Consider the following 15081-nt stretch of genomic DNA (forward strand, 5'->3'; position numbering starts at 1 on the left):
TGGGCGTTCTTAAAGTCAGCAAAGATGCACAGAAAAGAAGATCAGACACCAGCGAGGGAGGATAAGAAGGGCAGACGCAACAACATTGCCATCCCCTATGGAGCCGATGTATCAGAGAAACTGAGGAGAGTTTTCTCCAAGCACGACATCCCAGTGTACTTCAGACCCAGCAACACGCTCAGAGAGAAACTGGTTCACCCGAAAGACAAAACTCCTAAACACAAACTTAACTTCATACTGTAGTAGAGTATTTAGCATGTTGGGGAGAAAACTGGTATAGCGTGGAACAAATGACATCTTGTGCACTTGCAACAACAATTAGTGTACTCAGAACAGTTACAAGTGGCTCCAAAAAATACCCTTTTCCCTCTTTTCTCTCTATGGCTGCTGACCGGCTAGCCTGGGATTTACAAAAAGATCTCTGTGATTTGAACTAAATCATTCCACTGAAAGGAACTTCATCGACAGGTGGCTCGTTTTCAAGTGACAACCAGCTGGTTTTCATCTCAAGATCTACTAAAAGCTCTCGCAACTGTTAGTTTCAAAGTGGATGCATGTGCAGTCATAAAGAGATCGCACAAATATGACCAGCATGTGCGGTGGAGAAAGGCTTTGCTTTAATGGTTTGTCACCACACATGCAGACAAATAACATACATTTTTGAATCTCATGCTACGGACAGTTAAGTCAAAGATGGGGACATGTTTGCCACAGACAAAACACAGCTTTCCAGGAAGTGAACTTTACACCGAATGTGAGGCACAGTGGTAAAAATGTAATGAGATGGAGCTCCGATGCTCCCTCAAAGACTAAGCAATGGATTCAACAACAAATTGAGCATCATCAAATGGTGCTTTGAGATAACGTCAGACCATCTGTCTGACAGCTGAAAGTTAACCCAGAAATGTATCTTTCCAAAGAATAATGACCCCAGCCACACCAGCACACAAACTTTACCGCTTAAAATAGAAGAAATGTAGGTTTATTGAGTGCCCCAGTTAAAAAAAGCCCATGTGTGAATCAAACTCGGATGTTGCGCAGGGAGACAAAACAGACGCGAGAGAAACCACAAATATTTTGCAGCTGAAGGAATTTTTCACGAAAGCCTTTCATAAAACTGCTGTCAGAGTCTGATGGATGACAATTTTAGAACGCCTGCAAAAATGTGTTTCTGCTAAAGGGTTAATCCCAGCATCTGAGGTTAAGGTCGAACCTTTGCATGTATATGTTATATCTATACATTCTTTTGTAAACCCAGGATACGCTTAGGTTTCTTTTTTTATTTCTTCAAATGGCTGTGAAAAACTCCTGAGAGTGAAGGCTTTTTTGGCAGCACAAACACTGAAACTACATCTTGTGTTTTTGTACCAAGCTCACACATATAACCAAGCATGTGTGCCTCCCCTTGCACCTGTAATATCTCTGAATACAGGTCAGAGTTGATCCCCTGCCTGAAATGCCTTTGCTGCAAGTCTATTGATTACATTTCCTTAGTGAGAGTGTTTCTTTCCAACTTTTCTCCCAGTGCACTTGGAGTGGGGGCATTTGGTGCGCCGGTAGCCTTGAGCTGCTCTAACAATAGAATGCTCGATGAGAAACACGGAGGGAATAGGTGGTGGATTGTTCTCTATATGCACAACAGATCAATGAACAACACTGGGAAGCAGCTATTATTTTTCCAGTGAAAATGCTAAGTGTCATGATTTGTTCCTGTTTTCTTCTTCTTCTTAAGACATATTGGATTTTAGGAGCTACTGCTGCTCTTAGGGAGAAACTATTTCCTGATCAAAGGGAATTCTATACCATGACGGCTAAAATCTAAACCTAAAATGAAATTACCTTTGCTGATGTGCTTGGTGACTGGAAACCGCTTCTTTGATAAGCACTGTTTCAGGGAGGAATTGGAAAGTAATACCTCTGCCGTGTGAATTTGGACTGCAGCGGACGTAACCCCTCTCAAAGATGCACGAAAACAACAGGATACTGTAAATGGAAAGCGTGAAATGATGGAGAATTACAGGAAGCATCTGCGAATGATTAAGTTATACAGCAAGCTGCATTACAGCTGCCCGCAGCTGAGAAGTGATGCCCTAAATGGAGCACCCGAGCCAGCTCGTCTCCCCTGCCGTCATCGTTTTAAAGCATGTGAAATTTGGTGGAAAACTCGACTGGAAAGTGAAGAAAAAGCCTGTGTCCCAGGTGTGTAAAGCATTCAGTGTTTGTGCTCATAGCTGAGCGCATCAGCTGAATGCAGATCAGCTACTGATTTCTTTAATAACAAAATTGAAAGCTGGTCTTTAAGCTGGTATTTAACTACTTCTCGGACACTGAGCTCAAATTGTTTTTCTGCCATTCTCTAATTTGCGATGCAGCCATTCTGAAAAGACAATGCACATAATTACCCACATTTTACTGTCGAGAGCCCCTGCGGCCTCTGGGACATGCAACAGCGGGATTTCTGGGAGCAAGTTGGGACGAGTTGAGCAGCTTGGAAGAAGTGCACTTCAGCAAATGCGTGCCGGATACTGATTTGCATTGTTTGCAAAGTTTGCACGAACAACTTCAGGTTTTCCATATCAATTAAAGCACTTTGCAGGGTGAGGGACTGCTTAGGGATGGACACAACCGGAAAACATTGCGCACCCCCCCGCCCTACCTTTTCAAGTAAGGGATGGGAGAGGAAGCAGGGGAAGAAGGAGAGTGGCAGTGGGGTAGTGAGGAGGATGTGGACGAGGGATGTGAATCGCACAGCGGCGAGCAAACTTCTGCTGGATTGCGCTCATTTGCATGTCCTCATGCATCATTCATCGGCGTCGCTTCGCCACGGCGCGAAACATTACATTTATTTTGCAAATGCTAATTTATGTTAAGCAGCTGATTTGAGAAACTTCAGAGTCAAGTAGCATAAAAGACCCCGCGACATTTATTTTCTTTTGTCTGCACGAGCGCGACAGCACGCCCGTGCCCATGTATGCGCACCTACCCATGATCACCCCTTTAACTCTGCGTGTGAGAGTGTGTGCGTGCATTTGAGCGTGTGTGCGATTGTGTTTGGACAGTTGGTCCTGGCTTTATCTAACACAGCCACATGGCAGCTATCTATCTGTCGGGAGTCGCTGTGATTTAAATGATGGGTCAGCACATAATTACTGAATAACTATTCTCATCAACAGATTTCTCGCAGCGGAGATAATGAAAACACGAGCGGCTCAGAAAGTAAACGAGTTTTTTATGACAGTGTGTTGCCAAAAACAAATGCCTGATGAAATGCAAATATCTTTCCATGGGGCACAATGCTGCGATCTTCTTAAAAGTTTCAATGCATATGATTTCTGTGTGTCTGACATTGTCTTCCAATGACAAATGCCCTTTAATGTCAATGAAGATCTTATGCTTTTCCTACAGCATAAAAATTCATGTTTTTTTTAAGCGAACACTCCAATGTCTCTCTCTCTCTCTCTCTCTCTCTATAAATATAGATATATATATATATTGAGTCTTTGAGTGACTTCTTGTATTAATGTGCTGTGCTTTGTCAGCTGAATTCTAATGTCCTATTGTTCTTGGCAGCAAGAAGCCCTACGGTACATGAGCGATAGCTCATCGGCAGTCCGAGGACAAAAGGAGAACTTCCACTTCTGTTCACAGCCGTTTGCCACCACTGCTGCTGGCAGTGCAGAAATAACACAGGAGTTGGAGCCAAAAACAAGACGGCTGTTTATTTGCCGCTTCTTGAGCCGAAGAAATGACACGCACAGCGAAGCGACGCTGCCGTCTGTTTTTCTGAACGTTGTTGTTCCTCTCTCTGTCCCATTTTCCTTCTTCTTGTTTGTTTGAGGGAGTGCTGGGGTTGCTCTCAGTGTGGCATCACACTGTATAACACTGTGTGCTGTTTGCTGTCTTGTCCCATTCAAGTGTGAGGCTTTAGAAGGAGATTAATTGTTGATAAAGCAGAATAGGGTTTAAGTGATTGAATTCCCATGAAGGAGAGTTGGGTTGTCGGGCTTTTCTTAAACACAGCTGATAAACGGATCTAGCCTATTGTTGTGGGAAGGCTTCTCATTACTGTCTGGATTGATTCAATAGGCTTGCATTTGCCATGGGAAAGAGAGGCTTTGTGTTACACAGGGAGAGCGAGGAGAGCAAGGTCACAGTGTCTCTGCCCACGTGGTTTCGCGTACGCAGATAAAACTGAAACAGAAAATAAGTGCGATCTGCTGGCTTAAGGGGGAATAGCCAGTAGCAGCCGTCTTTATCAATATGAAACATGATGTAGTGGTCCTGCGATTTTGTAGCACTGAACATATTTCTGTACCACCTACGCGAGGATATGATTTGTCGTTACAGAGTTAGTTCCCTCATGAGCTTGTTTTTAGGGGGCATTTTGTTATACGTTATTTGTACAAGCTGGAATGGCTTTTGTAGTCTTTGAGTATTATGCAAAATTATTTACATGAAGTAATGGTATATATTATGAAGTGATCACCAGCTAGCATTCTGTCTATCTGTGTCAGTCATAATTAGTCTAGTTTTTCTAACCAAACATATGTTATTAAGGCTCTTATAAGGGCTCATTAGTGCCTCTTTACTCATTAACTGATGCTTATTACAAGAACATTCATTAAAAAGCGTGAAAGGTATGAAAACACTTTTAAAGCACTGTGATTTTATCCTCATTAACAATCCAACAACAAAGTTATTGCAATTTAATTCTTGCAATAATACTTATTAACACAATGTCCTACTGAAGCAAGGCTTTGCTTCCCACGCGCAGATGAAAAACGCGAAAGATAAAAACTTCTTTAGCCATGCTGATGTTCAAGTGGAATATCAGTACAGCTGTGCCTGTTCTATGTAAATTTAGATCCAGACGTATTCTTTTTTCCAGAAGGAAAAACTTGCACTACTGTTGTGAAGAACATAAATCATATCATGATACGCCTATTATAAAGGTAAATGCTTAGATGTTATTAAGAGCTTCGGGAACATCATTTAGCCTTTGCTATCACATAAAATGGTTAAATCTCCCACAGGTGGCCATGACACTAAGTGCTGCTTACTGCATATGTCATAGTATAAGAATCCCATCCTTTTTTTTTCCTGCTCATCAAACCATTTACTGCCATGGCAGGATTTGTTTTGTTCCTCTGCTCAGTTTAATTAGATTTTCCATATGTTTGTCAGTAGTTTGTACTCGACCTGCATTACCTAACTCATTTCTTGTTCTTCTTGCTTCTGTTTCTTCAGCAGGGATTCAAACCTGATAAAAGGTTATGGCTTAGACAAAAAGAGTTTCAACATAGTCGTGACTTTAAACAAGTCTGAGCTCTAGTGTTCAGCCCACCCAGCGGTGTCTACACCTAATGAGGCTAGGCAGACACAGGGCAAGCTGTGCTCATAATGTCCTGTATAGCATGTGGCATCAGACTGATTTCAGAGCAGCTGCTGATGGCGCTGACTGTAAACAAACAAGTGAACAGTGACAGTCAGCAGATCTGAGACCTGCTGCGAGACAGATGAGCAGCTGTCTTCTCCTTGCTTCCTAAAGGGACTGGCGTTCCATTGATTGCACACACACACACACGCACGCACGCACGCACGCACGCACACACACACACACACACACACACACGAACACAGCTGGAGATGTGGAGTGGAAGCTTTGACCCAGGTTGCTCTGACAAGAACCTGTCACCACCTTACACTTCACTCTTACAATCAGCTGGCTTGTCAGCTACACTCTGTTACTGACAGCTTGGCACACAATGATACGTGTGTGTGTCTCCCGACTAATCTGCACACCCACTCCTACGACACGGAAGTCAGACTACTGAGGCATCTATGTATCTGCACTCTTGCTTGCTCCACTCCCTCTGGAGTGCAGAGATACATGTGGACGGCTGTGCACGAGCATGTTCTGCTGTGCTCGCTAACGCCACGTTTTTCCCCAGACAGTGAATTGAGGAGCAGGAAGGACAACTGAAATGACTGTCACACTTCTGCCAAAAGGATGAGATTGGAGGATGATGGAAAGTGGAGGAGGCAGTGAGAGTGAAAATGAAGGAGAGGAGGACGGCACAACAGCTCAAGATGGATAGACAAAGAGTCGCAGAGAAGAAACGGGGAGAGAGAGCTTTCGAGAAAAGGTGACAGTCCTGGGGAGACTTCCCCGAGCCTGGTCTTGGAGCACGGCCGACAGCGCTCTGGCTGATGTACGAAGGGTGTCAAGGGCACTCAGCATCAAATCTCTGAACGGCTGCCCTGCCAAACGCTGTTATAAAAGGGTTATGACTTCAATATTCAGGGGATCATATAGCCAAGGAACGTGGGCTGTGGTCCAAATCAATTCATTTGGACAGATGTCTTTGTTGCAATGAAACTGTTGGGGTAGATTCATAGCTTACCAATTTACAGTTAGCCGATGCTATTATCCAGAACGCCTTAAGAGTTCAGGGTGTTGCTGAAGGACACAATGACAGTAAACACGACTGCTGATGGACAGGGAATAGGCATCGAGGGACTTAAAGTGTTGATATTTTGCTTACAGGAGGCTCTTAGTGGCCCCTTTTCCACTCAGCTGCCAATGTGCAGTACAGTTAATAAGTCGATGCTTCTTTATGACCTGAATTTTAATCATTGTTGTCTTACTGTTCTCACTGCAGCCTGCTCGTCTTTGCTTGTGCGGACCGGAGGTTCACTGCGGTTAGTCTCCCAACGGTGCTGGGTAACTGGTAAACTCTATTACACCACAGAGCTGAGAGGATCCTGATTGCATAACGGAACATTAATTAACAACTGGAGTTGCTATAACTGGTGATAAGAATGATGGCACCTCTATTAAATATTAAAGCAGTATTCTGTCCTTCTTTTCGAGCTCTCACTATATCCTGCCTTGCTCCCTTTTTCATTTTTTTCTTTGTTTCCTTCCTTCCCTAAGGATAGCATAACTTTCACCACTTCCTCCTTCTTTACAGCTCTGCATGGATCCTTCTTGTGTCATGGAAAGCGAGAGTGAGCCAGAGGGCATGTATTTTTCATACTTGTCTGACTTCTGTTTTGGTGCTCTGAAGGTTTCCTTGCTTGACCAGTAGCTCTATTTCTCCCCTCATCGTGCTCGATGCCTTCCAGCCCTCCACCACCCAGGAACTCTAGCCTACGAGGAGATTTAAAGAAAAAAGCCCTAAAACAAAACCAGTAGTGGGCCCAAGTTAGGAGCCAGCCAGCTACAGAGATTTATCCCATTGTGTCTGCAGATCTCAGCAGATGCATGTCAGAGGAAGATTGTAGGCACTGAACAACTGCTCTGTGTCTCACACGTGCTTTCAGCCTCCCTCACGCACTCATGTTTTGCTTCTCCTTACCCTCCTTCCACTGCGATGAATATACCTTCCCCTCTGCACATTCAGTTCAAGCAATGAGTTATTCAGCCCATATTTACAGCAGAGCCCTCACAAGGGCTGAACAGAAAGTATTTTGATAAAAAGAACAAGAATGACAGGATAGTGTGGTACAGTCAGCATGGCCCTGTATCAAGCAGCTAAACTAAAAGTTACACTGAACCTGTGGAGCACAGTGGAGGACCTACCCTGTCCTTTCTCAGGTCTTCTGTCTCCCTTTCATGGCTGTGGTCAAAGGGACTTATTTAACGAGACGCCTGATGTATATGTGTTAAATTAAGTTGTCCTGTGGAGTCTGGCAATCATAAGAAACGAGGAAAAAAATGAACTGATCCCACAGCAGTCCGCATTTTTCAAATGCAATGCACAAAGTGCAGTGAAAGTAGAAAATGACGAATAGCAGTGATAAGGAAAATCCAGCTAAACCCATTAGTGCCATTGATTTACCAAAGATAGACTCTTATCAGAGTTAAGGAGATGTGCCAGAGGACTTTAAAGCTCAGATAACAGTGTTGAAGTAAAAGCCCAAAACGCCCAAATGATGTGGCAAAATATGTCATTTCTAACAGCTCATAGCAGCCTAGTTTAACTTGACACCACTATCAGCATTATCATCTTCACATCGTATACCATATACCATGATCGCAAATGTCTGATGACAAATTAATCAGTGGTTAATGACTGGAAAGGTTTAAGTACAAAAGTGACAGTCTCGCCATGTTAAAGTGAAACGTTTTGTTATCGCAGTTTCTTAACACATGGGTTCATGCAGTCAAGATGGTTGTTACATTTTTTTAGCTTTACCTTTATATGTCTGTGATATTTAAGGACTTTATTTCAAATTCTTCATTTTACATTTAGCGGTCACTGGAACAGAAGTCTGTGTGCACAGTTACACACGGGCAACAAACACAAACAGAGAACATAACATCGCATTTGCAGGAGGATGATGACATGAACAAAATAAAAAAATAAAAATTATTTTAATGAATAAGAAATCTTAAAAAAAGAACATATGGATGTTAATAATTGCTGTATGTAGGATGACATTTGTGCAGTGTTTCATTCAGACTGGCCCACTCGTTAAGGAAGATATAACGTACTTACAAACATACATGCATGCATACGCTACAGTCAGTATAGATAATCTGCTGTAAATACTGTTAAAACTGGCTTTTAGTTTCAGCTGTTTTTGTGCATCCATCTTCTTTAACTTGTCCGGCTGAGGCAGCCTATCAGCAGCAGCTTGGATACACTGCCGTGGGGGGAAAAAGCAAGGTAGACCATTTACAGGTTGCCAGGACTAACACAAGGAGACACACAACCACTCACACCTACAACTAATTTAAAACTGGCAGTCGTCTTTGCATGTTCTCTGCTCGCATGCGTTCTCTCCAGGCACACTGGCTTCCTTCCAAACACCACACAGAAAGATTACCCCCAAGTCAGTGGATATGAACCCAGGACCTGATGCAACAGTGCTAACCACCACGCTGCCATGCTGATTTCATCAATTGTCATTTTTTTAAATGAGATGCCTCTATTCCACATTTATACTCATAATGTAGTATCACTATCATCTCAAATCATGCTAAAAATCTTACCGAGTTGCAGCATGGTCCTCTTTACTCTTAACAAAGCAGGTCTGAAAGTCTTTGCCAGACATTGCACAACATTATATGACCTCAGAAGGATGTGCAACAATGTGCCTGCATTCTTTCTCAGCGATAAAACAAAAATTGCATGCAAGGTGAATTGAGAGATAAACAGAAAGGAAAAAATGATCCACCGTGCATGAAATGTGTCAGTTCTGATCAAATTAGCTTCATGAAAACCAGTGAAAGAAGCAACAATAACAGACAAAAGACTGTGAAATGCTGACTTTCAGACTGGATGTCTCCGTGGAAACAGATGACAGCCATAATCAGTGTGGACAGCCTGAGAAACCCTGCTATTAACTATCCTATAAACAAATCCTAGGTTGGGATATCAACCCAGACAGTTGGTTGAAAATGCTCAGCTAAGGCATTCGAGGCATCATTTGTCACTCGACTTATTTGTTTCTATGAAATTGCTTCAGGCTTTATCTGCGAGCCCTCGAAAAAAGAAGTTTTACAGACAAAACTTTACAATGCTGTATTCCAGAGCTGGCTCACTGTCTGCTTTTTATTGACTTCTTGGGTTGTTACTCTCCGTTTGGCTTGTTGGTTTTTATGGTTTGGTCAGTTTGATTTAAAGTAGAACGTTGTGCTGTCTGTATTAATTGTCATTGTTAGGTTACAAGCAGGTTAACAGTCACTGCAATTATTATTATTTCTTTTTGTTTGGAAGCTTTTAAAAATACTAACTTCACGGATTAATTCGATTGGTGGTTGGTATATTACAGCCCACGGTACAGGAATTTTCTGTACGTGTTTCCAAGCCATACAAAGTGTGGACTGTTTCATCAATGTAAATAATTTAAATACTTAGTTGCTTAGTTCTGGAGAGGCTTTTGACTTGGTAAGACAAGAAAGTCTGTCAAATGTACATTTATGTCTGTCATCGATCTTTCCTTTATTTTGTCATGTTTAGTTTGGGTTCCTGGCAGTTCTTCCAAATACATCGAATTTGAAAGTTTAGGGTTTGGACGGTGATCAGACTTTGGAAATACATGAATGCGCACGATCACGATCAAAGAAGGGCCTTAAAAAGACAGAAGCCTAAGGAACGTGTCTGTGCCGAGCTTATCTTCTGTTTGTATGTGTGTGTATGGATGCCAATAAATTTTCACACATTTATGCACAGCAACATACACACAAAGAGTCATCAGTGGGAATATGAATATTCATGTGGTTATGCAATAATGAGCTTCAGCCAGACTTTGGCAGTAGAATCCGTGAGTCACACTCGAGGTTGCAGAAGAGTCACGAAATGTAAAAGTTATCTTTAACGTTTTAAGAGTTTACTTGACAAGTAATAAAACATTATGAATATTCCTCCCCTGTTCCTTTATAACACTGATTTGTGTTAGGGTGAACGTATGGCGTGAATGACCACGATACCTAACAAATCATCAGAGTCAGTTAAGTGTAATGAGCAGTAAAAGCTTGTAGTAACCTTGTCGTTGAACATGCATATATCTCGGATTGAACACGTCTTGTTTTTCCACTTACTGACACAGATGTTCTGCTGTGGTTTACAGTGAAGATTAACGATGTTGTTTTAAAGTATGTTAAATAGAAATGCTCATTACGGTAAATGTGGCCATACTGTTATGGACTTAAGCTTAGTCTTTACACTGGATATTTAACACTGAGTGAAGGCTCAGAGTAAGAGATTTGGGCCTGTACTTGGACTGGAATTTTGGGTCTCATGAACATCTGTGGCCTTAGAAAATAATTGAGAGCATCGCTAGGTGTGGGAAGCGGCGTTGTCACCTTAGCAGGCAAAGGCGTAAAGCAGTCACACTACAGGCTGCCATCATTATCTTGCCCAGCAGTGCCTCATATTCTCTTGAACTGGGTCAGACTTATGAATTCTGGAAAGAAAGAGGCAGCACACCGAAACAACAATAACATCAAAATTGCCTATGTTTAAAATGGTGTGGAACCACAGGTGCATGTGTAGACTAGTAATACAGCCGGGACACCAACAGGATTTTCCTTCTATCACAGTGTTCCAGTGAATAACAAAGACTTATCGAAGGTGCCTACATCCTGTATCCTCAGTAAATCACAGAGAAATTAGATAATAAAAAGTGAACCTTCCTTACTGAACTATACACAACTTGCAGAGGCGTACTTATGAAGATCAGGTATATTGCAGAGTGAGAGATCTACGATTGAACATTGCTTTTTCCTTCCTCTTCCACATTTCCATCAATTTCCTTGAAACAAAAGCTGTTCACACTTACAAAGGAACTTTACCTGCAGTAACTCTGAACTCTGTGGGATCCCCTTCAGCTTTGCAGACAGAAAATAGGAGGGTGCTTTCAGTTTTCATTAAAGCAGCCAGTCGAATCCATACGACTTGCAGAATTAGGTGGTGGGTAAAAAAAAAAATCACTCTTCTTTAATGCAAACAGAGAAAAAAAAAAAAGAAAAGGAAAATTCTGATTTGTTCTGCTTCCAGGTGCAGGAAATGGATGTATTTGATGAGAGCTGTCTGGAGTGCTGACAAACCGATGCAGTAATTGATAAAGACACATAAATAGAAAGACTTTAAATCAGAGCAAGGCTGCGATCAAACCGCGAAGTTGTCAACTCGAGCATCTTCATCCATCAAACTACAAGCTTATCAGCAGTTCGAGACATTTATCTTTTCTCTGAAATTGGATTAAATCCCAAAGCAACAATGTCGCCAATATCTGAGGGATGCACATGTATGGAGCGATGCAACACAACCCAGCTCCCCTGTACACTTTAATGGCATTCATAAACACCAGCTTGACAACTATATGCAAAAAGCTAATATAGGGATTCTCTGAAAGTTAAATTTACATGCATTTATTAAGGTATATAAGCATCTTGAATAATCCTGGCTGGATATTTGACCACTCTTCTTGGCAGAATTGGTAGTTTATTTGAAATGGTTGGGGCTTTGGGAAAACAGTCTGGTAGCCCAATGTGCGGGTTAAAAGCTTGAAAAAAGAAGGCAATTGGACTTCTTTTAGTTTGTGAATACATTTCACCTCTTCTCCATGAGGCTTCTTCAGCTCTAAAAACAAAAGGTGGAAACTAGCTGGTATGTATTAACAGCTAGTGGTCGGATTTTAACCCTTTTAACCCTTGGTTAAAAAGGTTCTCGAGACTGCATTAATGTTAATATGTTCTAACGCAGCCTACCTTAATGTTAGCCTACTTTATCCATTCCAAAAAGCAGTTTTGATTTGTGTTTGTGATCACTGTCCTATTGGAAAACTTATTTCTAACATCATGCGGTTGATTTAAAGTAAAGTTGAAGAACTTGAATGTAGTCATTATTCCAAACATGTTGTGCAATGTACTGTAACCAGTACCACTCACAGCAAAACAGCCCCACAGCATGATGCTGCCACCACCATGCATGACAGCTGGTTCATTGTTCCTCACTTTTACCACTCCATATATATACCTATTGCCATTGTGGCCAAACAGCTCAACTCTGGACTTTCCTATTGTTTTGAGTATTTGCCAATCCAATGTGTGCTATGAAACAAATCATAACATACAAATTGATCCAGAAAAATCCAACATTGTTAGTTAATTGGCTGCAAAATCAGTTTCAGCCACAAGCGACGCAGATCAGCTGATCTCAGTCTTAGCTGGTATCTTAGCTGATACACTTCTCCACCTACCCTTCCATCAACTGGCTCATATCTCATATATAATATAGTATTTGAAATGCTTTAGCCTGACCCGAGATTCATCTTTCAACTATCTATCTGTAGCCATATCCATTTTCAGTGATGGGATTCTCGCCTCTGCTCTCTCTGGGTCTCAGAACAGAGTCATGCCACCAAATTTAAGCTTTAGTAAAGTTGACAGACATTAATCTTCTGCACTCAAAAAGAAAAAAGATGTTTCTTCATGGTTTGCTTAAGAAAACAAAAACCTTTTATTCAAATGTGATAATGAGTACTGATTGACAGTTCTTACCTGATGGGTTGAGCAGTCGCCAAGTGATTGCAGGATCTGGTCTGCCATTGGCCAAACAACTGAGTGTAACGTTACTGCCCTCATTCACCGTAATGTCATTTGACACTTGGTAGATACTGGCTGGAACTGAAGACACAAGAGAAATGACAACAAGATTAATAATGCTATTAAATATGAGCATGAACGACAGAGGATGCTAATTGTCATCAAACCCATGCATATTCTCACCAAAAACACAAAGCTGCTTTTTGTTCTTAACCATACATGCATAAAAACTCTTAGATGGAGACACAAGCTAACCTGGATCTTCTCAGTTAAAAGTAGGTGTTAAAAAAGCTTTAGAGAACTTTTTTCTGCCCCTGTTACTATAACCCTCAGAGGTACTTATGGTAAACTTTCTTAACCCAGGATCCAAATAAGCAATTTAATCCCCTGCCCCGGGACCTGAGCCCATAAAAACAGATTGCCTGTCTTGTCATATGGGGACCCACCAGACGGCTGCCGCAGATTCACTTTGAGTTTATTTAGAGGGAAGTAGGCTTTATTTAATATATAATCCAAATTTAAGGCTGAAATGAGGATCCCGCTATACATGCGTGTGAATTTGACACTGATGTTCAAAGCGACACGGCGCCGTTTCATCTCGTCACAGATCATCCTGCCTCGCAATCACCGATTTACACATCACTCCTGCTGCTGTCACACCCACACAAACAAACAGAAACACACAGAGGAGGGAGAGTCCTTTCCTGTGCCCTCCCTCCTCCTCCCCCCACAGAAAACAAACAAGCGCCACAAAAATCCCATAAAAGAATTAAGACTTTACAGTCAGCGTTAAAGTGAGTCAGCAGCTAAAGTGCAATCAATCATGAAAGATGTAGAGGGAACGCATCAGTGTTGTTTTCTTTTTTTAAAAGGATAAAGTATTGTATATGCAGATGAGAGGCCAAAAAATACATAAATGATCAATGACTTTGGAATAAGATGAATGCTGGAACATGCATTATGCAGGAGAAACAGCAAGACTGACTGTTTTTTTTCTCAAAAACTTTAAGTTACTATGAGTACAATAAATGGATTTATTATTCTAATTTCAGGGTCTGTGTTCATACGTATGTGTGTCAGATTTATATTCCTTTGGGCTCAACAAACTGTAAACCCGGCTATATTAAATGAGGCACATGCACAGACTCACAGATCTCTATTACAGTCAGCAGGAATCAGTAGGTGTTTACTTTACTTATAAGCACTTGCTGCATGTTGTTACTGGCAATCCTTCTACCTAACTGACCAGGGTATCATTATTACCTAAGAAAAGAAAAAAAAGAAGAAGAAGACGAAGAAGAAGAAGAAGAAGAAGAAGAAGAAGAAGAAGACGAAGAAGAAGAAGAAGAAGAAGACGAAGAAGAAGAAGAAGAAGGAGAAGGAGGAGGAGGAGGAGGAAGAATGGTCTTTTCTATCTAGCTATCCTCTCATCCACTATGTTTTTGTTAATAACTGAACCCCCATATCTGTCAAATAGTTCAGTTTTGAAGGAACTCTCTGAATCCAACACAAGAACAGTTGGTTCCCATTTTACAAACACTCCTGATAATATAGCCACCAGGAAGGAGGCTGGCAGGGTGAAGCGAACTCTGACAGTCGCCTGTGTTTGTGTTAAAGTTCCAGCAGACAATAAGCCGTGCACGGTGATTGTGAGGCATGAATGAAACAACTGATGCCAATCATCTAATAGAAGTGGGATTTTTACAGCTCCTTCTGAAACAATGTCATTTCCTCCTGGCACCTAGGAAGGACTTGAATGCACAAAACGTTAGTTTTTCAGTTATTCTGAAAAAAAGCGTAGTGTATGTGAAAATGAGCTTTATCTGACAAAGCATTGAGAAAATCCAAATGACTTTGCTTATTTTTCAGTAATTCCTAACTGTGTTTGTTGCTTATTCTAAATGGAGCCACTGTTAATTTAAAACAACTAAATCAGAATCAGAATCAGAAAGGGTTTTATTGCCAAATGTTGAGCAGGTTTACAACATTAGGAAATTGCTGCGGTACTTAGTGCAAACATA

General features: G+C 41.5%; 1 protein-coding gene across 1 annotated transcript in view; it reads right to left on the reverse strand.

Annotated features, from left to right (window-relative positions):
* lsamp (limbic system associated membrane protein) overlaps positions 1–15081 on the reverse strand; it is a 219360-nt gene that overhangs the window by 25975 nt on the left and 178304 nt on the right. Inside the window, exon 4 of the mRNA XM_005746727.1 lies at positions 13016–13141. Within this exon, the coding sequence (XP_005746784.1) occupies positions 13016–13141 (126 nt within the window). The remainder of the gene's footprint in view (positions 1–13015; positions 13142–15081) is intronic.

This window comes from Pundamilia nyererei, unplaced genomic scaffold (genome assembly GCF_000239375.1).
Source record: "Pundamilia nyererei isolate P.nyererei 1_Seehausen unplaced genomic scaffold, PunNye1.0 scaffold00182, whole genome shotgun sequence".
NCBI classification, from domain to species: domain Eukaryota; kingdom Metazoa; phylum Chordata; class Actinopteri; order Cichliformes; family Cichlidae; genus Pundamilia; species Pundamilia nyererei.